The 26968-nt window shown below is 47.9% G+C and overlaps 1 protein-coding gene across 1 annotated transcript in view; it reads right to left on the bottom strand.

Annotated features, from left to right (window-relative positions):
- Positions 1–687: 687 nt before the first annotated feature.
- ATAD3A (ATPase family AAA domain containing 3A) overlaps positions 688–26968 on the bottom strand; it is a 59539-nt gene continuing 33258 nt past the window's right edge. The window contains exons 13-16 of the mRNA XM_039509048.1: positions 25896–25966; positions 21783–21950; positions 19802–19910; positions 688–1110 (exon numbers count right to left, since the gene is read on the bottom strand). Coding sequence (XP_039364982.1) covers positions 931–1110; positions 19802–19910; positions 21783–21950; positions 25896–25966 — 528 coding nt within the window. The 3' untranslated portion in view covers positions 688–930. The remainder of the gene's footprint in view (positions 1111–19801; positions 19911–21782; positions 21951–25895; positions 25967–26968) is intronic.

Consider the following 26968-nt stretch of genomic DNA (forward strand, 5'->3'; position numbering starts at 1 on the left):
GGTGTGCGAACAGACACGCTGTGGGGAGACTCTTGCCGTGGCAGAAGCATGTAGCTGCTGTGCCGTGCTGCTGCCAGCAATTCTCTGGGACAGGCAGCAGCCCCGCAGCTGTGTCCAGCCACCAAGAAACTTGGAGAGGTGCCCATGTGGAACGGGAGGAGGGAAGCCACCAGCACCAGTGATTTCCTCTGTTACTCGTGCTTAGGGCGAGGGAGGCCCCAGCTTTCCACCAGGGAAGTGAGAATCCCTCAGCAAGGGATTTGTTTTACCTGCAAATGCCATAACCCCTGCATAGGCCTGTCCGTCACCCCACCACCCAGCAGGGCATGCAGCCAAACCGCAGCACTCGCAGGAGCCTTCCTCCCAGAGACACGGCCCAACAACCAATGGGAGTCTGCACGTGCCCATGAGCCCGCTCTGACCCCTCCCAGCTCCACCCACACCCCAGGCAGCGGGATGGGGAGCCCAGGGTGTATTCGCCCAAGGGGACGCCAGGGGCGAGACGTGAATGAGCCGGAGCTGAGGGATTCACACTGCCGGGGACCACCCCTCGGCACAGCCGGAGAGCACGGCTATTCCCAGGGTGCCCACAGGGCCTGGCTTTCACAAGGGCTCCAATGGCAGACAGAGGGGGTTGACTTTGGTGCTCTCAGGAGAAAGGCCACAGACTATCAGCGAGGCAATGGCTTTGCGGCAAGGGGGATCCTTTAATGTGGCAGCTTCTTCAGCCTGCTTTAAAAGACACATTTATTTCTGGTGTTCCCTAAAAGTATAAAATTGAGAGGGCAGGGCCTAGGCAGCTCCCATCTCTGCAAGGCTGGCACCACCGGGCGCCCATCTCCAGCACATGATTCCACCCACACAGCCGGCCAACCGACCCTCCAACGGCATTCCCCGCTGCCCTCCCCACGCACACCAGTCTGCAGCTTCTCAGACAGCCGGCCCCACGGGGAGAGGCAGCCGTTGGCTCTTGCCAGCTTCCTTGCTCGGGTCTGTGCCCTCCGCTTTCAACCACTCCATCTTCTGCTTGTGCTGCTGCACCGCGTCGGCCACGCGGGCGTCGATCATGGCCTCGGTCAGGACGCCGTCCTCGGACGCATAGGCTGCGGCCTGCAGAGGGGAAGAGAAGGCCAGCTGGTTAGAAACGGAAAGCCCTGGCCTCCTCCCTCCCGACAATGCTCATCACCTTGGTTCCTGAGCACCCTGGTACTGGGCCTTGTCTATCCTGCTAGCCACCAGTGCAACTGCTCCAGGGCAAACTGGCAAAGCTGCTATCGGCCCGGCTTCCTGAAACCAGGGTAAGATTCACTGGGGCTAAAAGCAGTTTTGTCTGTCTGCCGTAGAGGTTTGCACTGGGATAGCTGCACCTGGGGGCAGAAATCAGGGCAAATCCCCATCATGGACAAGGCTGTGGCTAATTTCAGTTTTTTCACCTTAGAACGATCAGAGGCAGCAAGTCTGGCGTCACCTGGATTTGCAGGAGGGTCAGCGAGCTGCCCTGGAGCTCGCAGCCCTCACTCGAAGGGCTAGCATCACATGCAGAGAGATCTTCCTTCCCGCTCGACGGGCGTTTGAATTAAATCGGGGTTAACATCAGACAGACCTTCCCCCTCTTTGCCTCCCTAAAAATCCCTTTCATCGCTCAGGTTTCCTTTGCTTCATCCTGGTGATATTGTAACCCTAATCATTCCCCAGTTATCCACAGGGCAGACAAGCCCACCACTTCTCATGCAGCAAACAGTAGCAGCAACACACTGTAGCTTTTTGGTGGTAAAAGAAAAAAAAAAACAAAAAATGCTGCCAGGGCTTCTCTCCGCATCATAAAAGCAGCAGAGGAAAAGACAGACGCTATTTCACTCGCAAATGCCGCCTTTTATTTAAAAAAAAGTGTTTCCACTGCAAATCATTGCAACGGGAAAAAAAATTAAAGCTCACCTCTTTCAGGGGAGGGGAAGCTAACTACACACACAGCCTTACAAAATGCTACGGATGCAAAGAAACGGACACACGTAAAAGACTAGCCCAAAATGTAAGTCTGGTTATAAACCCCTATTGATCTCCCCACTCCAGTGAGGAACAGGGGGCTCCAGACAGCTTGAGCCTCAGAACTGAGACACAAATTATCACATGGCAGCAGCCATGCTTCATCTATTGCTAATGAAAGGTGCCAGACTGACAACTTGTTTGCCCACAGACAAGGAGCGGCATGACCATGCAAGGCCCCCCACCCTGGCCAACGTACTCCAGCTGCTGAGCTGAAGGGACAACACTAGTGGACTCAGGCCACACACGCTAATTCCGATTCATAAAAGCACGACATGCCATGGAAACGTATGTCCTCCCTGCAGTTTTTATGCGAATGCAAATCGGATTAAACAGTTCTGTGCATGAAGGGCTGGGCAGGAGCTGAACTCGCTTCCTAACAGTTAGCAACTTCAAAAGCCACCAGCAGCAGACCGGGAAGGAGCAAACAGACCAGCCATTTGCCTTGTGTTCTGGCACAACGTCTTGTGTCACCTAGGCCGCCCACCCACCCCCAAATGATCACACCAGGAGCGCCGCTGAGATCTCCTGGGTGGTAAGGACAGACACATGGAGCAGGGAGGACGGCCACGCTGGTTCCTCCATGGTACTCAAACTCGAGCTCCTCACCTTCCGTGCTAATTGCAATTGTGCCCCAGCCTCCACTCCCCTCTCCTGGGCCTTGATCCTGCAAAATCCTGACAGCAGCCTCCACTCCCTGGGTGCCAATGGGAGTGAGGGTGCTTGGCACCGTGCAGGATGGAACCCCTAGCTCATCTCCTCCCCAACGCTGGGAACAGGCCCAGACTCCTTACCACCTGCCCGCTTCTCCTGACCCACTTTGTGCAAACCCAGCCAGCCCTGCTCGCCACCTGCCAGCACTGGTCCCCCGGCAGTCTGGCAGAGGGGCTTCCCCACGGATCCCAGGTGTCTGGCTGAATTAGAGTAGAAGCTCTTCAAGGCAGAGGCCGCGTCTTGCATCTATAAAGCATCGCGCACAAGCACCTGGCTCCATAAATCATTAATGAGAGTCCAACACTGAGGCTGCCAGGCAACAAGGTTTGCAGCATTTACGATCCAGCAGCCTATGAAATGTAACGCAATGGTTTCTAGCTCCCCCGGGCTGTTATACAGGCAGACAGTAAACTAATCCAAGAGGGAGATGCTGCACAGCACTGTGCCAGCAGAGTAAGGGGATGGCCTATAGGGGGAGGCTTCACCTGCTCATGTGATTCACGCCTCCCCATTACAGCAGGATCCGAAACGTTCTCTCCTAATCACAAGGCACAAGGTTCCCAACTTGGTCCTTGCTCCCCTCCCACCCACCTCTGCCCCTCTTCTTCCGCAGACAGCTGGACAACTAGCAAGTGGAGGAAGGCTGATCTGGCCACAGCAGGGCACTCCACTGGACATGCAGACAGCAGTGTCCGATTCCCAAAGGCTGCATCATCCTCTCATGTCTCCACCCCGGGAGACACTGGGGTGTAACCTTGCAAATTCCTCCACTTGCCCTGGGCAAAGATTTTGTGGCAAGCAAGTTAACAATTTATCGCCATCACCTTTGCAAAGGCGGGCACGGAGAGTTGAGGCCGGAGCCGGGAAGTCTGCACGACAGCTTTGCTCGGCTGCTGCAGGTCACGCCCGGGGGAAGCCAAGACCCACAGGGGAAGGCAAACCCTCCCAGCGCCAAGAGAGGGCAGGCACAGAGCAGGAGTGTGTGGCTTTTTGACTGCAATGGGCCTCTGAGCACAGGCTTCCCCTCACAAAGCCAAGGGGACACCCCACTCTCAAGGCACAGGCCTGGAACAGGAAGCTGATTTAAGTGCGGTCAGGACACCCCTGCCTACCTACCTTCCTCCTTCTGAATAGCTGATTGTTCCCTCCTCAGGTGCTGCTTCGCAGCCCAGCTCTCAAGCCCAAGCTGTAGCTACTTAAAGCCTAGAGAGTGATGGGCTGGGGCAGGCAAGAGAGCTGACTGCTCACAGCAGGGTGGGGGCTGAGTGCAAGAGCCTGAGCAGAGCAGTCCAGCTTGCTGGTCACCTCTTCAGTCATGTTTTAGTAAGTCCAGCAGGAAGATTCCTGCCCCCCGGGGAGGTGCTGGGGGCTGCCGATCGGAGCAGAGGGCTGGAAATTAGGACTGCTCTATTCTATGGCCGCTGAGTCGCTGATGCACCTGGGATAAGCCTGTCCAACCTCTCTGCCGCCCATTTCCCCACCTTGGCGCAAGGGTAAATTCCCAGCTCACGGAGGTGTCTGTGCACCTAAAGTTAGCGAACAGCCTCAAGGAGCGCGGCTGAGAAGCGCCGCAGGTGGTGAGGAAAGGACAACGTGCCGGGGCTGCCACACGCTTGTCCTCCACGTTCAAGCACTTAAACCAGGCAGGGAGGCTTCATGCTGCGCAGCGACACATTCTGCAGCACGCTGGCAAGGGAGCCCTGGCATCGCTTACTGACCAGCCCGCCCCCAAGAATGCTCATTATAAAGCGACAGGAGCCTGGGCGGCCCCTTCTCCCCCAGCACCTGCTGCGGTGAAAAGGCTGGTTTGAACATCCCTTCTTCACGGCTGTGTAGCCCTTCTTGGGATGCATCCAGCCTGCCAGAGCTGCGCTCCCAAATCTGCCTGGTTTCCCCCAGGGCAGCCCTGCACTCGGGAAGAGCCGGCATTTTAAAATGGGGTAAGCACTTCCCTGTGATGTGCGTATGCACCTGTGGTGAATAGACAGGAGGCGTTCGCTTCTTCCCCGCCACTGCAGAGCCCATCAATTCCATTGTGAAAGCTTCAGCAATGCTGTGCAGTTCACGCTCTGTTGATTTTCTCAATGACTTTCTATAAATAGAAAGCCCAGGGCCCTAGCTATCAAGAAAGCAAATGGGGAAGCGGCTATCCCTTCTGGGAGTAGCTTAAAGCAGCCCCACGCTTTGTTTAGATTCAGACTTCGCTCTTCTGGGCGGACATATTTTAACCCAATTTCTCTAATGCAACTTTGCAAGCTTGAGAACATGGACCCAGACACGGACCAATTCTAAGGCAAAATTAAATAATTTTGGAGCTTGGAGAGGGAGCACAGCATAAATCCCTTCAGAATTATCTCGCCGATTCTCCCAAAGCTCCTCTTCAAGGAGGAGACTGTCACACTCAGCTGACAAGCTCTGATCTGTACGCCCCGGGTTGTGTTTACCAGAGATGGTGCAGCGTAGGACAGCCTGCCCCGTAACAATCTCACCTTGAACACCCTTCAGCTCAAAGCACTTCACAAACATTAATTCTCACGCCGCCCGGCGAGGCAGGGATTCTGCAGATGAGACGCAGATGGGGTAAGGTCACACAAGTCCGTGGCAGAGAAGGGAACAGAATTCAGGAATACTGACGATAGCTCCCCTATTTCTAACTCTTGGGCAACTCTACCAATGGGACAGAACCAGGATTCCTGGGATTCTCTTACAGTGAGGTTCCGAGAATCTTTCCTAGGTTAGCGGATGGGGGCTGTACCAATGAAAACTCACTTCATTTGCTGGTATTCCAGAGCAATAAGAGCAGCCATATATCAATGAGTTTCAATTCAAGATGTACGAGTCAGGAGCTTGGATAGTACAGGAAATATCTTGAAGAAAAGACGATCAATACTGGAAGTAAATTTAATCTTTTGCCGTATCAGTAAGGGCCAGCTATGGAGAAGGGAAAGCCCCCGGGGCAAAGGGGAAGTCAGACAGACAATCGTCTGTAAAAGAGGGCCTAAGCCCAAATCTGGATTTCTAGCATGCAGACTTAGCCGCACACTGGACAGCGGTGTAGTTTTCTAGTGCTGGAGACTAGACATGCTGACTTTCTGCACCTTAATGTTTATGCATGAATCATAGAACTGGAAGGGACCTCGAGAGGTCATCTAGTCCAGTCCCTGCACTCATGGCAGGACTAAGTATTATCTAGACCATCTCCGACAGGTGTTTGACCAACCTGCTCTTAAAAATCCCCAATGATGGAAATTCCACAACCTCCCTAGGCAATTTATTCCAGTGCTTCACCACCCTGACAGTTAGGAAGTTTTTCCTAATGTCCAACCTAAACCTCCCTTGCTGCAATTTAAGCCCATTACATCTTGTCCTATCCTCAGAGATTAAGAACAACAATGTTTCTCCCTCCTCCTTGTAACAACCTTTTATGTACTTGAAAACTGTTATGTCCCCTTTCAGTCTTCTCTTCTCCACACTAAGCAAACCCAATTTTTTCAATCTTCTCTCAAAGGTCATGTCTTCTAGACCGATAATCATTTTTGTTGCTCTTCTCTGGATTTTCTCTAGTTTGTCCACATCTTCCCTGAAATGTGGCGCCCGCAACTGGACACAATACTGCAGTTGAGGCTTAATCAGCATCTTAAAACAAGTCTTGGCAAACTAAGCGAAACTAAAAACAACTGACCATGACCCATAAGTTGGTTTACACTAGAGGATCAATTTTAAATCCAGTGGGATTAAAACTGTATTAGCTGTAACAACTATCCCGATCCTTATTTAGGCAGGATGGTAGAGTCAGGGGCAATGCTGTTCACACAGCGTATGAATACATTAATGTGAGGTACTGGAGGCTAAGTGACACAGTGCCTCTGTGCACCAGCCTTTCACTTCTACAAACCCTCATTCACCTTCCTATTGGTACAGAAGCAAACAAAGTTTGATAATTTCTTATCCTAGTGCCTGGCTGGATGTTCATCCACAGCACAGGACCACAAGAGCTTGGTATGACTGGTAACCCCCAGACTAGAGGATCATCACTGCAGAGCCTAAGAACGCTAGTGATGGACCAGGACCCCAGCAAAGCGGGGGGCAGGGTGGTGGTGGTGGTGTGGTTGCAGGCTGAGATCAAGGTACATCAGCAGAGCTGAAGGGTCCCCGGACCCAGTGGTGCCCTGGCAGATCTGCGGCGCTGGACAAGCAGGAGTCTCGGCAGCTCATGAAGGGATGAGTGCGTGTAGGGATGAAGGAGCGCACATGTATGGAGGAAGAGCGTGGGTTGGTGCAATTTATGCTGCAGTAACACAAACCCTGCATAGCACCCGCGTGCTGTAACCCAGCAGCTCAAACCCTTCGCTTGTGGTCATCCTTTTCACCCAAAGTCAAACGCCTTTTTGACAGCGTTTTAATAGATGGGTTCTCTGCCTGCCTTTCTCCCAGGGATGCTGCTGACTTGGGGAGTGGGGGAGAGAGGAAAAAAATAAAATAAATAAAATCAGAGGGCTGATAGCGCTGTGTCTGGCGTTTCATGGGTGATTTGATCAGGTTCAACTGGGTGGAAATCAGAATGGAAATCAGATGCAGCATGGCTCTGGCCTGCTTTGAGTAGGCAGAGGACAGATCTCCTGGAATGCAGCAGCATTTTGTGTTGTTCAAGCCTGCCATTTCGCTCCTGCAGCATTCGGTGCTCCTGCCAGACACTACGCGTGGTTTTGTTTTGTTTGGTTTGAGACACACGTAAGGAGGTTTAATGATTACAGACAGCAAGACTGCAAACGACTGTTGGAGAAAAAGCTAATTAAGAAAATAGATACATGAATCTGAGACAAATTAAGTGACAGGCATGTTGCAATTACGCCTGCTCTTTGGGGATTAGCTTAGAGTCACGGCGAGGGCATAATACAAAATAGCCCAAAACAAAAGACAGATGAAATGCTCCCATTGAGCATTTTGCTCTGGCATTCATAACTGACAATTTTTACTGGGGCTTTGTGCTATAATCTTCAATGGAATAGGTCAATTTCACTCTTATTTTAAATTTAATAGTCTTTAGGCATATTAGATTTTGGGAGCCGTTGTGATGAGCCCATCTTGAGAAGACTTGGAAGCTTAAATACCTATAATTGCTTCAAGGCTGCTTCAAGGACTTAAGGAGCACCTGGCTCACTGCATCTGCTGTTTACCAGCTTTAAGGCGTAGCTGTGACTAGAAAACCAGGACTGTAATGACGACACCATCACATCTGCTTTGTTCACAAATTTTCCCTAACTGGTAGCAGTTAGCACTGTGAACGCAACATTTTCTAGAGGGGAGTGGGACGGGTGGATGGGGGAACTGAGCTATCAATCACAACCTCTAAAGATTCTGGACCCCCACCCTCGTGATCCTGTGGATGCATGAAGCAGCTGGCTGCATTCTAGGTATTACACTGTTGCAGCACCAAAGTGCCTCAGACTGGGGGTTAATATAAGATTGTTACACGAGCTTCTGGAGTAAAGCTAATCACAGATGACTAAGATAAAGATGCTGTTTTGGGGGAGTTATTTTCTGACCATAGCCACGTGTGGTGTTTGTTGTTTTTTAGGTACAGTAGGTTCCACATCTCCCCCCTTAACCTTGCGTATGCAGCACATTTTGTAACGAAGAATTCGGCGATGAAGGGATTAGTATGAGCAACTATGCAAGGGTATTATGGGCTGCAACGTCACCTAATATTAGAGACCTCCCTAAATGGTCCGGCTTAAGGGTGTTTAATTTCTACTACGTTAGGTCGAACCACCAGGGAAAGGGAAATGCAGTCAAGGAACAGACTGTCCACAAAGGGCAGCCAAGAGAGAGTTTGGGAGCTGACATCTTATTTAGATGCAGTGGTCTGGGCTAGGTAATTTTAGCAGCATGACGGAAACTTGATTTATTATTGTGTGTCAATATAGTACACAAAGCTTGTGGGAAAGGGCCATCCACCATGGACTCCCCCAAGGCTGATATTGATCTACTATACTTATACCATCCCAAAAGATCCGCTAGGTTTAGAAGACCTTCCTTTAATTAAAAACCCGCTTTGGGTACAACAACAATAATAATAGGCACTGATAGAGTGGTTTTCATCCATGGATCTCAAGTGTTTTATCCAAAGACAGGTTAAGCAAAAACAGAAAAAAATTAAGTAACTATCCAATGTATGTCAATGGCAGAGCCTGAAATAAACACACTTTTGTAAGGCACAACCCTCGGCTATGATAAATTGTGCCATGAAAGCCATTTACACACACACACACACACACACACACACACACACACACTCTCTCAAGCTCCTGAAATCGATGCTCATGGGGAAAAAAAGAAAAAAAAAAAGCTAGGAATCAAGGAGAAAAAGTTCAGTGCAAGAATCCCAGTCCTCGACACAGCTCTGCCAACACACCATACCCAGATCTCTCTTCTCAAGAGACCTATGTCTGGTCAGCTGGGTGGAGATTTCGCGATGTGCACTGGGATTTTGTGAATTAGTGACCCAATCCCTGCCGTGATTGTCATCTTCACCAGAAAGACTTATCCGTAGGACGGTCTGAACCACATTGCTCTAAATGCTACGCAGCGTTTGTACACGAATAGTTTATATCCTGCTTATTTCTCCTCCCCTTGAATCTCAGCAACCCTCGGATTTTCCAAATGCCTTGTCTGCAGATACGAATTTAACTGCTGTCATTTTGCATGACTGCTTGTTTTGTTTCAATAGCGCTATTGCTGGGATGTACATTTTACAGACGTAATTAGGATAATGGCACTAAGGAAGCCAAGGTACTCTACCTTCCCTCCCTTGGGATGCTAGTTCAAGATCACTTCAAGAATAAATGATGGATGCAGAGGTCATTCCTGGGGATTAATGAAAGCTGGAAGAGTTGATGGCTTCATGAAAAGCTGAGGGCCATTAACTGCAACCAGTCATTACAGGAAATGCCTGGTACCAAGCCGCTTCACCTGTGTTAATAGGGTGGGTTTTTTTTTTAATCAAGTAAATTTAAGAAACCTGATGCAACGAAAGGTTTGCTGTGTCTCCCCAGAACACTGACTCTCTCCAAGACAGCTCAAGACAAGGCTCCAAGTCTAGACTCGGGAGTTCGCAGTAGCTGCCCTGAGAAAACCAAGCGTGAACAAGGAAACTTGCCATTTCGTGGATGTGTGCGCGCTGCTTTCAAGCGGAGAGATACAGCACAGGTCTGGGGATCTAGTCCCAGCTCTGCCACTGCTGTGACAGTCTCCTCCCATCCTTTTGCTAAATCCCATGTACAGACAAGACTTGGGGACTGAATTCATTAAGCCTCCTCATCAGGAAAGTAACAGCCATAATCCAAACCACTTAAGACTGCTGGATAGGTATCTGCCCCTTCAAATAATAAGCCAACCACTTCTAGTCTTGCACACATGCCTTCTTTACTAGAAAAGCATTGTCATCATAGCCAAGGTCTCAGCTTTCACTGTATTCTGTAACCATGTGAGAGCTGGCACACAGCAGGAATGAAACATTCACCTCGGCAAATTGATTTATTGAATCCCAACAGACAGACAAAAATGAAGTAAGAAGACTGTCAACAGCACTCATAAGCAGTTGCCCCTGAGCCCACATAATGTGTACAGCAATTTGAGTGGATCAGAAGGTAGAAATGCTATCCGCCGGTTGAAAGGCAGCAGGAACAAGTGGATCTCAGCAGGAGTGAATTGCACATGAACTTCGCAAGTGTCTGTGCGGTTGCTAAAAGGTGGATTCTAAAAGCAATGTGTTGCAGCAGTGTAGAGAAAGTTGACTTTAGAAGGTTGCAACTGGGCTTATAGGATTCGGAGTATTATGATGAATATTGTATTACCACAGCGCCTAGAAGTCCTAGTTACAGAGCAGGACCCCAATGCGCAAGGTGCTGTACAAATGGTTGTGAACTTGACACTACTGGCTTTCACCAATCACACGGGCAAGACAGGGTAACGATAGCTCTGAACAATTACTACCAGCACAGTGATTGTGTTTATTTTTCCCCATGCAGACACACGTGTGTGTGTGTGGAAGTAAAGAGGTTTCCTTTCTTTAGATTTGGGGATTAGTGGAGGGATAACTTTTAGTGCTCACGAAGAGGCTGAAATACCTGTCGAGACATCAGTGTAACATGAGGCTGTGGAAGTGCCCCCCCAATTCCAGCCAGATGAAACGTCCCAGATACTGCACTTGTGGGCCTCCTAAGCCAAACCGGACACGTGTGATGCCGGTTCTGTATAAAGGGCTTCTGGAATACAGCAGTTCACTAGGATAAGACTAGCTGCTTCCTGGCTTGTTTGAGTTACTCCTCCCAGGTCCAGTGTGGATCTGGTACTGTTCCGCGTATGAACAGCTCGCTTTCACCTTCCTCCTCTACCTGCACAAAATGCTTCAGCAGCTGTTCATGGAAGGAACAACTGTTTTTTGGGTTTACCAGTAGAATAGCAAACGGACTTGTCATCTCTTCCCCTAGTACAAACTATTATGGAACCCCCCCACCCCCAATTCCAGTTCAAGCCCTCTCCCTTTTCACTGAACACGGAATTGGCTTATAAAAGTCTTAATATCCCAGTGCCGCAGCAGCTTTGCAAAATTTCACTCCCAGGGCAAGAAAGTGTTTGCTAGGTGAATAAAATACCATTCATTGCTTCATTATGCGAAGGGCAGGCAAGTACGCTGCGTGCCAGAGAGGCTTGCAAGGCTCGTGCAAGTACAGGCAGCCCATCTAAAACAATGACCTTTAATCCACTTGGCTGACAGTGGAGACGAGAGTGTGAAATTCAACTTGAGGAGCTGATTTGCTGCCAAGGGGGCAAGGAGGAGGCTGTAACTGTGGCTGCTATATTTCAGCCTTTAATCTGGTAAAGACAGCCTAGCTGAGGCATCGCATAAGGCTTCCTAAGAGCGCACTGCACATGACTTCATAAAGAGGCCCTGAAGCCCTTTTTAACTGAATGACCAACTATAAGTACTGATCACTCATTTTTCAGGGGGGAAGGGAAAAATTCTTGAGTGATTTAGAAGTTACTGGCTCTGAAGAAAGCTGCTTGGCAGCTAATGAAGTAATCCCAACACCTGGCTTCCACATACGATTTATTATTTAGTGCTCTGACTGATCTGAGTTGAAACCAATTGCCAAGAGCGGGCAGTTGTGGTGATGTGTAAGAAAGTGATGGTGTTCTCAATTACGCCTCTCCCTACATGGCTGGCTGAAGATGATCTGAGGCAATATGCAAGAAAGAACGCAAGCCGGACCGCTCTCCAGCCAAGTGTTATGTCTGCAAAGCATTTTCAGTCTCTCCACCGCTGACTGGTCCATAACCAGGGCTCTATTTACTCTGCAGCGTGAGGGACCCGGGACTGGCTGCTGAATCAACCCCTTGCTGCAGAACTGGGCTTCACAATCTCAGCTTTAGTTTAAAAAAAAAAAAAAAAAAAAGTCAAGCCCTTGTGGTTTGAGAAGCCAGCCCTAAAAACCAGCGCAAAACTCTAGATACCTTGAAACAGTCTGGGGAGGTGTGAACTGCCCTCTTCCTATCAATGAGGCTTTCCTTCTGAAGTCTAATGACAACAACTTACCAATGCAGAATTATCCAGCTGATGTGCTGGTCCCACAACCTGAGTCAGCTCCCATGCCTTTCTGGGTGCCAAAAATCCCAACCTATCTCCTGCTCAGTTGCCAAACCACTTCTAGCTTACCCTCTGCTTCCACCCCGAACTTCTCCAGTGCAGTTCTGCACTGTCAGTACCAAAGTCTCCAGGGAGATCAAAAACTGCAAGTGCAGAGACAGCAAAAAATAAATTGATTTACTATCACAACAGACACGGGATACTGCACTGATGGTATTTACCTTCATACTTAAGGCCTTCAAAATCTCAATACTTCATTCAAACGTAGCTGACACACGTGCAGCCTGCTGCAGAGTGCTGCAAAACCCAGCGTTCTTGCTACAAAACTTGGGCCTGGTTTGTCATGAAGTACGTGAACTGGGCCCTTATCCAAAACTGCCAGCAATCAAGACAAGAGTCAAACTCTTTGGCAGAATAAACCATGTAATTGCACTGCCCCTGTCTCTCAAGTAGACCTATTCTGCTAAACAAGGCAACTGACAAACTAGATTTGATCTGGTTTTTAATACTACTCTGATTTTTAAAACCATTCACTGAGTTGTAACATCATTTAGAACCTCACCTCCTCTTTATGGGAAAGGGAGAGCAGGGGACCCAACTGCCAGAAGATAGCCTTTTTAAACTCAAAGCTGCACTTTTCTGGACATCCCTGTCTAGCACTGGAGAGTTGCGTATATGTTAGAAAACTAACTGTACCCAAGTGTGATATGGCTCAATTTTTAACCAATGGTTTCTGGTGACAGAACAATTGACCACCAAAGTTTGTTTCTTTGATTTCATTTGGTCTGCTCACAATGTCTGAGTTTTCTGTGGAAAACACACACACTCCATGGCTTAAACTCAATCAAAGAAACCCCCTTTTGATGAACTTTATACATGCCACAAAAGCCAAGAGCTCTTGCCTTGCAATAAGTTCCATTTAGGTTTGCAATATTTTGGAGTCTAACAAAGTACACAGACTTTTGACGGAAAGTGTTAAGACACATTTTGAAGTTTACATCATTAACGGTTTAAAATGCATTGGTTTGGCCCGTTAATTTCTCACTAGTCCAAATCATTAACCTGGAAAGAAGCTGTTGCAGTACAGCATGAAATTCTTTTTCTAACACCTTGTGAAATTATAGCTGAGGCATGTCAGAAAGTAAAGGCAAAAATCCTGCTGACTTGTCTTTTGGTTCAGGATGTAGAATCAGCCATAAGCTTCCACTGACCTGCCCAGCTATCCCATGTATATACGTGCTGAGCTTGATTTTCAAAGCTGGGTGCACAAATGCCAGTTACAATTACTACATTTGCCTTCACAAATTAGGTATCTGGGCATGAAGATGGACAGCAGCTGTGCATGTGAATATGCAATTTATACGTACAATTGTAGGAATTGTGAGCGCCACTCTAAACATGCAATTATGTTCACTTCTGAAAAATCAGGCTTCCCATGTCCACCACTGAGCTCATTAACATGAAGCCATAACACACAGAGTTACACATTCCAGCTAATTTCTAAGGAACGCGCTGCTGAAAGGAAAGTTAATTCAATGTTTGACTTTTGAGTTGAACTACCAGATGTTTCCTGGTAGCAGCCATAACATACAACAATATCATGGGTCACATGTCTTCTGGAAGCTTCCCACAGTGGAATTGCAGAAGAGCTCTGCTATGGAGAAGATGCTTCATTTGATATTTTAAAAGATTAAGGAGCGGAACAGGGTAAGTAGAGCAGGGTATGTAATTGCTCTGATTGCCACAGAACAAAAGGCAGGGCTTAGGAACATGCAAAAATCTACAACTGTAGGACCCAGGAGATCAGAAAGGTGATATAGGGACATTAAGATTAGTTATGTTTGCATGGATTAATTAGGAGCCAAGTGTTACCACATTTCAAGGGAAACTTTGTACACACACTATTTCTTCACAGCAATGTGAAATTGTAGCAGCGACCAACTATTGACAAATTAACCTAGTACACCACTGGTTTGCAGCTCCCACAGTGATCCAATCAGCCGGCTTTGGGAACTCCCTTTTATGGGGGATTTCCAAAGAGAATGGAAAGTGACATAGGACCAGTGAAGCTAGAGCTAATAGCTTCTAACCCAGCCATGTGCCCAAATCCAGGCACCGGGGGCAGGTCTGGGAGACAAAATAGCTTCAATCAGAATGGCAGCATCAGGTCAATCAGCAGGCTCCACACTCGAATCTTATTAAGTAAATTGCCAGTTTACTGCAAATTGTTATTCACTCAGTAGAAATGATCACACAGCCATTTCGGTACAAAGCCATGTTTGGTAATTTGCGATGGGTTTGCAGGGAGATGGGTGTTATCCCTTTCAAGTGCATCTTGCAGCTTTGCTGGTCTCCCCAGCAGCAGGAAGGTGGCAGGTGGGGATTATGCAGCACATGGTGTGAGTGTGAGAGGGCTCACCTCTGTGCGAGACGTACACCGGTAACGGGGACAGGACAGCGACGCAGAGATCAAAATGTGAAAACTTAAACCACTGCCATTGGGAAGGAGAATGCCCCAAGTTATGTTGTCCACTAGCTATTCTATAGGTTCTCTTGCGGCCTCCCAAACTCCTGATCATACATACTGAAACCTAATGCTCTGTGATACCCTTTTGTTCACATACAGTACGCTCCTCTGAATTTCCATCATTAATACCACAATATAACTTGTGTTGGGGAGTCTAGCTTGAGCTTAGCAACCCTGCATTATCCCTACACTCAGTTCTGCTCCCGAGAGCTGTCTGTATGAATTATTTCCAAAGGCACGAGGCTGAACAGATGCATTGAGGGTTAAATAAAAGCCAACTGGACAGATTGGTGTAACTCCGTTGAAGCGATGTAGATTTACATCAGTCTGGCTCATTCCACATCTAGCTTATTTCCTTTTAAAATAAAACCCATAAGAGGAAGTTGTGAAGAGGGAAGAATGTGTTAATTTCAGTTGCTTTTTTGCCAAGGTATTAGAAAAGTAATTTTGAGACATGAGCTTTTGCAGGCAGACTGCCTCATCTGTGAATTTCAGCAATTCTGATGTTAGACTATATTCTGAGCCCCGGTTAATATATTGGGAAAAATAAGCTCCTGATATACTGCCAGCTTGTGGGGGCAGAGAATTCTGGGAAGATTTCCCAGGAGATGGTCAAAAGCCCATCAGGCTGAGCAAAGGTTTGATCTCTGCCTCCAAGCTACAGAGAAGCAGGAAAACCCAGTATGAGGATTGCTGGATATAGACTGAGTAAAGGACAGAATGAAGGGTTAAGTGAGAGAAGAGATTTATTCCCTGACTCCCAAGATTAGGTTTCATACCTGATTCCTCAAGTACAATAATAAATAAATACACCTTGTACAGTGTTTTTCCATCAGTAGGACTCAAAGGACTTCACAGTGGAGGTTGGGATCATTATCTCCACTTCACAGATGGCAAAACAGACAGAGTTTTGTGACTTGCCGCAGGGCACCCAGCAGGCCAGTTGCAGAATAGAACCCAAGTCTCCTGAGCCCCAGTCATGTGCTCTGGCCACTAGGCCACAAATCCTAAACCCCTAGCAGAACAGTTTAGCCAGCAGGCCTGCACTGCGCATGAAGGTAGAGAGGAAGAACAAGACCTGGGCAGGTCACTGTCTCTGTGCCTCAGTTCCCCCTCGGTAAGATAAGCACAATACTTGCCTCATTTGCACACGCTATTACTCAATTTGTGGCGGCAAACACAGCAATTGTGTGCAGATTAGACATGCAATGATACACTTGAAGGCTATAAATTTGGCCTGGATCAAATGGATCCTTGTGGAAAGTTTAAAAAACCAAACCCTCTCTTTTTAGGAGTTACTATAAAAATGGGTTGGCCCTATTACAAGAGTGAGCACAGGCTGACAATACCTTTATTGGAAACAGTGACCCTCTGACTAATTTCTCTAACCTAAAATTACAGGATTTCCTCTTGCCATACAATTAAAATGGTTTTCAAGTCCTTCACATTTTATTCCAAAAGAGCTGTCACCAAACATCTGCTCTTTCGGGTTAATTTCAAGGTAAATGCCCTTCAAACCGACAGGAAGATAGATCAGGCAATCGTAAGCTTATCCCAATATACAACTCAATCAACACACCTCTAGATCCTTCTTACATGGAAAGGAATGCAAATGTCCTACTAGAAAATAAAAATTAACTTTTACTTGTATTCCAGCACTAAAAGAAATACAGCAATTTTATAACGGCTCAGCTCAGTGCTTTCATTTTCATCTGTGTCATGAGACACATGGATAATAAAATGATTTATCGTCTGCTCTAACACCTTTTAAGAATAATTTTGTACCAAGATTTCCCATTAACTTGAAATACTTTTAGAAATTAAATCCCATGTGTTTCATGCAAAACAGACAAATAGTCTATTTGGAAACAATTCTGCTTAAATATTTATTACATTTCCTTTCCTTCTGTTTTATATATGCAGGGAGGACAGGAATACGTAGGTGTAACTGGTTTTATTTTCCCTGATGCTTATTCTCAATCCAAAATCATTCATTGATTTCCCAATTTGCACACTATGCAATACCAGAAGATTAGGACTTCAGCACAAGATGATATTCTTAAGAGCAAAGACTCTGCTTTCATGTAAGGATACCTTTAGCAACAGAAAAAAAAATACAGAACATAAAAGCTATATAAATGGCATTATTTCTGGTATATATTATTAATTTCCACCAGGCCATAAGCGTGCATTTGCTTTAAAGATGCATAAAATGTACCCATAACCTCTTACAATCTAAGTGAACAACTATTCATGTGGCGTTAGCAGGCAAGATAAGAATGTAAGAATGGCCACAGTGGTCAGACCAAAGGTCCATCTAGCTCAGTATCCTGTCTTCTGACAATGGCCAATGCCAGGTGCCCCAGAGGGAACAAACAGAACAGGGAATCATCAAGTGATCCATCCTCCGTCTCCCATTCCCAGCTTCTGGCAAACAAAGGCTAGAGAAGCCGTCTCTGCCCATCGAGGCTAATAGCCATTGCTGGACCTATCCTGTATGAACTTATCTAGCTCTTTTTGGAACTGTGTGTAACTTTCAGGGAAGTTGTATAACTCTTCTTTAGTAACTTTAAAGCTGCACATGGCATACTGACTATTAAAAGGCCAAACTCTGCTCTCGGCCATAACATTGTAAATCCTGAGTTCTCCATTGAGGTGTAAATCCATCATGACTTCAATTACTGTGCAGAATTTAGCTAGAGGAGTCTATTCAATCTTCTATACTTCAGTGTATCTAACCAATCCCGAGGCATCACAGGCTTCTTATTATCAGTAACAGCCACAGCAATACAGATCGTCAGCAAGAGACCAACGCTACAGAGGAAAACACCCAGTTCCAATCTCTATTCCAGCAGCTCAGTAACGTTTATTTACACAGAAATCAGCAGGTGTGTATTTTGTGCTCTGCTTTGGGGCACCGGCTGTAAAAAGCAACAGACTTTCTGCTCCGACTACTGTAATTTACACCCAGCAGAAGGTCAGGGGCGCTGGTTATGTGCAACAGGCTCTACGCCATCACCCTGGCATATGCCACTGCGGCCGCTGAAGAATTACATTTTAATGAGAAAAGCAATTCTGCAAGGCCTCCTTTCATGAATGCAAAGCGAGAAGAGGGCATCAAGCTGAAGCCAAATCACTGTGGGGCTGTTCTTTTCATCAGCCACAGATGTAACCCATGTCGTAGCTCGGATGGAGGGAAAGGGGAGAAGGGAACGTGGCTGGCGTATGTGCTTTGTGTGGGTCTGTATTCTAAGTGTGTCTCAAGACCAGTTCTGGTTCCAGGCTAAAAAGTGCTCTGAAGAAGGTAAGAGGAGGAGTTTTATCCCAGACTAAATGAACAGGCCACCATAATACAAAGAGGTCTCACCGGAGTACCAAACACTCTAGCCAGCACCAACACATGACATAGTACTTGGGTCTCAAATACCCCACCTTCCGGAAACACTGATCAAGGCTTGAGCTTCCAGCCCACATCCACAGGGAGCACCAATGAAAAAAGCATCTGCAGAGCCTCACCACAGGCTCCCAACTTTCCCGCTTGACTGAAGCGGAGAGAAATGTTAGATAACCCTCAGCTGTAAGCTTGGCATGCGGGAGAGCATAGCCACATCATACGAGACCACTTCAGAGCGCGCCATCTTTCTGTCATTACTTTGAGTGGATCCCCAGACCCCATAAGCGGAGCGGACCAGGAAGGCAGTGCTCTGTTGGATGCCGGGAAGCACAACTGGGGTCCGAGGGAGGGGCCGCAATCCACAAAACACTTCGCTGTCTTTGTGAGCAACAGAAAACTGACAGCAAAGCTACTTTTCACATGTCAAAAATCCAGACACATGCCCAGCCCCTACTACCTGGGCCCTCACACCCCGAGGCAAGAATGTCAGAACAAGCCACCATCACTTGCCTGATAGCTGCTTATGAACTAGATATTTTCACATTAACAATGACGTAGAAATCCACTAGCAGAGACCAAAGCTGTCTCCCCAGCACCTGTCTTTCTGCTCTGTTCAATATGCTTCTTGTACAACACCCCAGATCCTGGATAACCACCAGCCCTCAGTACAGCATCTCAACAATCTCGTATTTGGGCTCTAAGTTGCCTGGATACCGCAGTATTTGCTTTGCTTTCAGAACAGCTACCAAACATTAGGCTGATAGTTTTCAGACTCTGCCTGCTCTGTCTTGGGGACCTGTTTCCTGACTGCTGTGAGGGGTGTAACTCCAGTGAAGTCTCTGCATCTGCTTCCGCCAGGTCTGAATCTGGCCCCTCAATATTTGGGCGATTTGTCATCCCTGACAAACCTCTTCACCCACCTCTATTGAGGCCAGTGTCTGGCCAGACCTGCATCTTCGGGCCTGACTCTGCTCTGTATGGAGGGCTGTCTGGAGATCTGCCCTTTTTGTTCCTTGCCTTTGCAAGTGTGGCACTGCTCCTCTCAGCTCACTGATCATTTATCACCATGCTCTGGTAGCCCTTCTTACTGAGCCAGCTTTCTCCAAGTCAGGTATCGATAAACCAATTGCAGGACACCCAGAACGCAGCAAGAGGGATTCAAATGTCACAGGAAAATGCAAAAGCTGACAGGCTATTGAGGTGGGAATGGCTTATTGTAAGTGTCCCCTCTGCTACTGCTGTGCAGCGTGCTGGGTATTGGTGGACTGATGCCATCCACCCCAGAGCTGGCTGCATTTCAGCCATGCTGTCTGAGTGTAGTTTGTGAAGTTCTGTGTTAAAGGCAGGATTTGAGATTTCACTAGCACAAATGTAAAACTGCCGTCAGCTGATCGCTCGAGTATGGACTGGGGTTGAGCCCTTCCTTGAAAAAGAAAAACCACCCAAGAATGCCAGTCATCAACTTCTAGCTTACCTGCCACGCCACGGCAAGCTGGGAGATCTCTCGGCCAGACATGCCCTCCGTCAGCTTGGCAATCTCAGAACACTTTTCCCCGTAGTCAAACTGGGCCAGCTTTAGACGCCTAAAGGTCAGAAGCACAAGGATTAGTTTCCATGCAGTAACATCAGGAGAGAAAAAAAAATGGAGGGTGGGATTCTGAAAAGTGCTCGTGTCCATTTAAGTCAATGGAAATGGAGTTAGGCCAGTGCAGGAGCCATTCACTTGAATGCATGCATGGGGGTGCTTGTGTGTCCAAAAAGGAGGGGATCAGGAATAGCACATGGACTAATGCAAGCCACAGCCATCTGTGGTGGGCTCCCAAAGGCAATGTGAAACTTCTGGCCTGATTTAGATTCCTGCCAAGAATGTTCATTAGGCCACGGGCATCCTGAACCGAGGGAGTGGAGTCCCGGCAAAGGGGCCAGGAACTGGCTGAAAACAAGGGAGAGGTGGCTGCTGCACTGGTCAACAATCAATACTCGAGCAATTTTATCTCCCAGCAGCAGCTCTATTTTGGAAATTAGGAAACAAAGGCTCAAACTGGCCCCCCAGGGAACACTTGATTGTCACAGCTTGTCATCAGCTCTTCTCTCATTAATTAGCGTCCCCCCTCTGGCTGGCAAAATTTCCACTTCTCTTCATGAGGTCTAAGCCAAATGTTCCAGTGTTTCATAAGCAATAAGAAAAAAGGGAGACTTGCCATGAGGCTGAATCTCTCTAGTCCATTTGTGGGCTGGGTGCCGGAAGGACAAAAGACAGCTCAATACAAAGTGTGCAGAGGACTGGGAATCAAGATACCTGGGTTCTACTCCCAGCTCTGCCACTGGCCTCCTGTGTGAGTGACTGTCTCCAAGCCCCAGTTTACCCCAGTCGGTAGCATGCTGACTCCCACCCCCATGACGGCGGTAAGAGGGGCGAAGAGGGGAGATTCTCAGAAGAGCTGCTAGGAATAAGACATTGTGTAACTATGAATCAGATGCTGAATGAGGAGTGCTCTGGAAGCAGGTTATATTCTAGGAGCAAGGCGTGTAAACTGCAATATGGGTATTTCGCATTAGGGAGTCTGCAGCTCACTATTCCCCCGGCAACTCTCCAAAGTGAATAAAGACAACCCCCCACCCCAAGTTTAATGAAGTATAAATGTTTGGCTAGCAAACAAAGACTGGAATCAACTTCTTAAGATAGCAGAGGGCACACTCGAAATAAGTCAATGCCTAGGAAATATTTCTTCTGCCTTCACTTTGCCCCATTTCCCCCTTCTCTAATTATCTCCTGATTGTAGTCACTAACAAGAGATGCTTATTCTGGGAGGAAAATAGGGAGAAGAACTCTGACAGATTGGGATATGCCCCAAGCCCACCAAAACTTGGAGTTACATCTTCTCAGCCTGATTTTACCATGCATTGCATTGCGTGTCACTAAGAGCAAGTGATACTGCCAAAAATGAACCCAATAGGAGTGAGACTTGGGCATCCGTTATTATCATAGCACTTATACGTCCCAGTCATGGATCTCATTGTGCTAGGTGCTGTACAAACAAAACAAAACGATAGTTCCTGCCCCAAGGACCTTACAACTCAAGTCTAAGACAAGACACAACAGATGGCTACAGACAGTGGAGTCCAAGGGAATGATGAGGCAATACCGGTCAGCATTTCCCCCAGTGGTGTCTGCACACCAGCAGCCTAATCACCGTCACCAGGGTATGTGACCCGCCCCTTACCCCAATTCTGCTGAAGAGCAGGGGACACTCTCGAATGATGGCAAAGGAAGCCTAATGGTCATTACGCAGCACAAACACTGCTGAAGCCCAGAGGAATCCACCTTCAGACCAACAGGCACAACTGGCTGGGAAGAGGGCTTTGGTCTCCAGTGATGATAATCAAGGAAGAGCTTTTCTGTGACAAGGACAAAACCTTCAATGACCCCACTGCTCTGAGGATGGGATACTTACTGTTTCCCCTCTGTGGCAGGCTTCAAGACGTGCTTATCAAAATACATCCTCACCAGACGCTCCCGCTCTTGTAGCTGCGGTAGGTCAAAGTTCACCATTTCATCAATTCGGTCGTTGATGGCCCAGTCAAACTGCTCCGGCTGGTTACTTGCTAAAACAAGCATAAACCTGGCAGGAGGGTGGGGGGGAAGGGAGAAGAGAGGGGGTGAGATCAGCGAGAAAGACACACATGGATGCAGATCCAATACGATGACTCATGACTGCTACGGCCCAGAGATCTGCACACCACACAGAGCCCACGTGCGGTAATCTTTCTTCCTCAAGCTCCCCAAGCTCGTCTTCTCCCACTATCTAATGTTCCAGGGAAGGTCTACTCGCAATGCAGAAAGTGGCATTGGCATTGCTACCACAGCGATGAACATGGGCTGGAAAGAGGCTTGTCACATCAGAACAGCAGCTGGCTGGAGCATGAGACCTCCCCCTAGACCACCACCAATATCTCCCCGTACGAGCCAAAGCAAGAGACAGGCCCAGGTCTGGCAAGGGGACAGATTCCATCACACCTGAAAGCTCTTACCCTCTAGCAGCAGTCTAGTGGCTTCAATGAAACAAGCTGGGGGGGCAGCGTCAGTCCAGTTCCTAGTGCGCGCATGTCCACCCCACAAAAAGCCCTTGATGGCCCTTTCAGTGGAAGCCCCAAGGACTGAACAGAGCCATCTTGGTGGTAGGAGCGCCCCCTTGAACAAGGGGAGTGACACCGGGAATGGCACAAACGGAGGCTTGCACTGGTGGGGCCGCACCCGTTTTGTGACAGGAGGATTTGGGTCTCTAGGACTCAGAAGCCGGCAGTTTGCAGGCACACTAATTCCTCTTAAAAGATGGAAACATTTAACAGCAGGGAGACTGCAAGTGGCAGGGAAATTGCTTTTGATTTAAAGCTGGGTAACGCTAGATGGTGTTTCCTTCAGTGCGAACACCCTGAGAGAGCCCAGCCTTTCCAGCACACCAGCAAGCGCACCAAAGGGAAGCAGGTGTCCAAGAATGGGCAGGCTGACCTGACCCTCCTCTTGCTCCAGCACACTGGACGCTGCTCCAGCTACCTACCCCGCTCTTGCCCTCTCCCTCCCTTTCTGGTGGCTTCCCAATTTGCATTTTGGAAACAGAGCGGCTGCTTTTTCGCTTGGTGATGATGCGCGCTCCCCATGCCAATTTCGCTTTAGTGCATTAATTGATGCTACTGGCTTAATGGTGCAGTATAATTTGAAATGGGCTTTTAACAGCAGCTATTGGAATATTGACCTTCTTGCTGCTTGTTGAAATCCAGGCCTGCCAGGGGCCATGTTCTTCACATTTATTTGCAAAGATAACTTCTCTGGCCCAAAAGTCGCATTGGCATTCCGCTGAGCCACGGTGGAAGCACAGCTGGGCCTTCCTAGACAAAGGTCGTTCCTTGGCGAGGGGGAAGATTATGTGAGACAGCTCGAGAGAAGGGAGAGGAGGAAGTCGCTTGGAGATGTTAGTAACAGGTACTCAACACTGAGATTTCTCAATACGTCCTTTGGAGAAGCTAAGATTGGCTACATAAAACCTAGCACTCATTGAAGGCAGTTCCTGCTAAGTAACAGAACTCCTCAGGGTCCCACTGACACTGGTGTCTTTACATGGGCTACTAGAGTTACTTAACAAAAGCCTCCTATATCGTTGGCAGGGAGGACTTCTCTAAAGAAGCTGCAGTGAGACTCTCTGAAAATTAAGCAGTGCACAAAAATCAACAGGAGATGTTCGCTTTCCTAGAATGGTTCACTGCAGGAGTCGTGAGCGAATTAAGTACTCATCAAAACGAGGAGCTGGCCATTTGGATTGGAGCAGCAAGCACTGGAAGAAGCTTCTCCAGAGCTCTGCTCAATGCACTGAAAAAAGGGAGTTAGAGCAAGGGGCTGGTATGAACCATTCCCCATCTGCCGCTGGATCGCAGTGTGATTGTGACTCTGACGCCAGGCTTCAGTTTACCCTTGGACTCGTGAGCCATAAGGTTTGCAAAGCGCTCCACTCCTTGGGAGGAAAGATAGGAAATAACTACGATAAATCTTGAGCTGCAGCACACTATTAATCCTGAGTCCTGGGGCTTCTTCTGGCAGAGCTCCCTCGCTGAGCTCAATTGCTTTGGCAGGGCACAGGGTAAAAGACAGTTCTGTTAAGTGACTTTATCAGTTGTCACCCTTTAAATCTTTGCAGGTTTGCTTTAAAACAACATTACACCCACTCTGTACGGGCAGCGTTCATTCTACTGCCACACCTCTGGGAAATACTGAGGTAGCCCTGGTTAATTCTTGTTACTAGTTGTGCTTAAATTCTTTGCGTTGCTAGAGCTTCTCAAAGTGCTTCAGAAAAGGAGGGCTGGGGAAACCGAGGCACAGGAATTATCCAAGACCAAAGAGAGCCAGGAACAGAACCCAGCTTTCACGTCTTGTGCTTCAGTGCCCTATGCAGTGGGCCACATTCCCATCCTTTTAAGGCAACTGAAAAGGGTAACGGCGACCAACGTACATAAACAATAAACTTGGCAGACGATAGCTCCCCTTGGTGCTAATAAAAGAGTCCTGGGGGTGCCTCTGGGAGAAAAACTCCAGCTAGTGTCCTGAACCAATCACACAGCGTTACCATAACAATGTGCACTTCGTTATCTATGTCCTTCATTACATTTTAATCACTGGGGCTACGTCTACACTACCCGCCGTATCGGCGGGTAGCGATCGAGTTTTCGATATATATATATCGTCGTCTCATCTAGTGATATATATCGATCCAACTCTCGCTCTCGCGATTCGAACTCCACCGCGCACGACGGTGGTGGAGGAGGGGGATATGGAGCCCCACATCGATCCCGCGTGCGGGCGGGTAAGATAAGATATATAAGATACCTTCTTCAGCCACGTTATTCACGCGTTGCTGAAGTTGCGTCTCTTATTTTTTTTTTCTTAGTGTCTGGGCATCTGACCTCCCCGCACTCAGAAAGGAGATGGCTATTTTTGACTTGGCTCCTTTACAAAAGGAGAAATTTAATCTTCAAGCAGACTTGGCAAAGAACCAAGTAAAAAAATTACTTTAAAGGGGGAAAAAATTCATCTTCATGTGACCATGATGATCACAGGGAAATGATTCCCATTAGGCTAAGCCATGCTCTCCGGGCGGGAAATGCTGACTTCACAGAAACTGGGCACACGATGAATGACAGCCAAGCTAATTCATATGCACACGTATTTGACAAGAACACCAAACAATAATCTGCGTTTGTGGACGTACCTGACAGGCTCGGAGAGAACAGCTCTGGGTTTCCTAAGTGTATTTACAGTAGAGAGTACAAATATACTGAATCCACTAGACGGCTTGCTCAGAAGTGAGAACAGGGCCAGCGTTAGGCACACGAGAGAGATGGCTCACCCCTCGGGCACATGGTCAGAGGGGGGCACTAGAACGGTGAACGAGCTGCAGGTCAAACAGGCACCAGGGAGTCCTGTTAAAGGGGTTCAGACACACACCAGAATGCAAGCCTACCGCCTTCTTTAGTGACACCGACGTCCATGAATCCAGACTGCACTGGTTTAGCAGAAATGCTCACTGCCCAGGAAGGGGAAAGTCTGTGCTGCTTCCTTCAGGGCGATCTACAGACCCATATACTGTCCTTACCCATTTCAGCGAAGGCTGCGCAATGCACCTCAAGTGCTAAAACAGAGCCATAGGTAGTATCTGCATGGATAAGGACCGTACATTACAACAAGGTCTGTACAGGCTCCCTTCAAACACTTTCTGGGGCACTCAAAGAGCCTCCAAGTTTGACAAACTGGAGTGTCCACTCATGCACTACACTTACGAGCTTCTCTTCGGGCTCCAAGGAAACAGAAGCAGGTGACCGAATTTTTATGTTATTTTTAAGACGCAGTAAGTCAGTTTGCTCAGCATCGATTTTTGCATCTCTTGATGGAGGAGATCAAAGGTCTAACTTCCAATGACCATCTCAACTTGTATTCCCTGGCACCAGGCAAAAATGCTAGCGAGACTTCTGCCTGCTTTTACTGAACAGGAGTTATTGCACTACAGAGACTGGGTTCTTACTTGTTGCTGTGCTGTCCCGTCCTGTGCAGAAATGCATTCAATGTCGCTCTTAGGTCTTCACTGATTTTCTCCTGCAAAGATACATTTCAGAGGAGGGTCACTCACCTGGTGGTCAAGGATGGGCCGCAACCTTTGCAAATATCAATGGTGATTTTTCTGTTGTTATGGTCGTGCTTAGAGGCCCTGCAAGAAATCAGGGCCCCTTATGCTAGGCACTGTACACGTACAGTGAGTGCCTGCCCTGAAGAGCTTACACTCTACCTATTCAAGACAGAGTGGGAAGGGAAAAACACAGATGTGAAGTGACTTGCTCAAGGTTACCAAGCAGACCAGTGGCAAAGCCAGGAATAGAACCCAAGTCTCCTGGCTCCCAATACAGTGCTCTATCCACTGAACCATGCTGCCTTTGGCTGAATAATTGTCAAAGGGAAGCTTTCACTTTCTATCTAGGTACTTGAAAGGAAGGGAATAAAAAGCTACAATGAGAAAAGGATTCCCTTGCATATGTATTAATACGATTTTTCCAGGACTGGACGTGAAAACTCTTTAAACAGATCACTTGGATTCTCAGTGCTGGGCCTTGGGGCAAAAGGAGATTTGCCTTCAACGCACAGCATGGGGAATTGCTCTTAAACAGGCAAAAAGGAACTGGTGGCTTTTTTTGGCGCAGCTTTGTTAGTGCTGTGGAAAACAACTCGGCTCTGACAAGAGTCCAAGCCAGCCACTTGCCAGGGTAAAACACACCCGCAGGTGCACAGCAGTGAAATGTGGAACCATGTTTCCGCTGCCTCCTGTCATTTTAATTTCTCATTTTCTCTCCTACCACCCAGCCACCCGTAAGCTGTCCAACACACAGCTCACGCTACCCACCTCCCACTGCTCGATGGAGAAAGGAACAAATTCCCAAGTCAATCTTTGCCCCACACAGCTGCAAGAGGGTAATTTCTCCTCTCCAAGTCTCTTAATGATGTAAGCAGTAGGGCACCTGCCAGTTTTAATCATTTTTGCCTGTCGAGGCTAACTAGTCGGGTTAATGGAGAAAGCTGCTGGCTGAGTGACCGACCCCCGCCACA

Source organism: Mauremys reevesii, linkage group 21 (assembly GCF_016161935.1).
Source record: "Mauremys reevesii isolate NIE-2019 linkage group 21, ASM1616193v1, whole genome shotgun sequence".
NCBI classification, from domain to species: domain Eukaryota; kingdom Metazoa; phylum Chordata; order Testudines; family Geoemydidae; genus Mauremys; species Mauremys reevesii.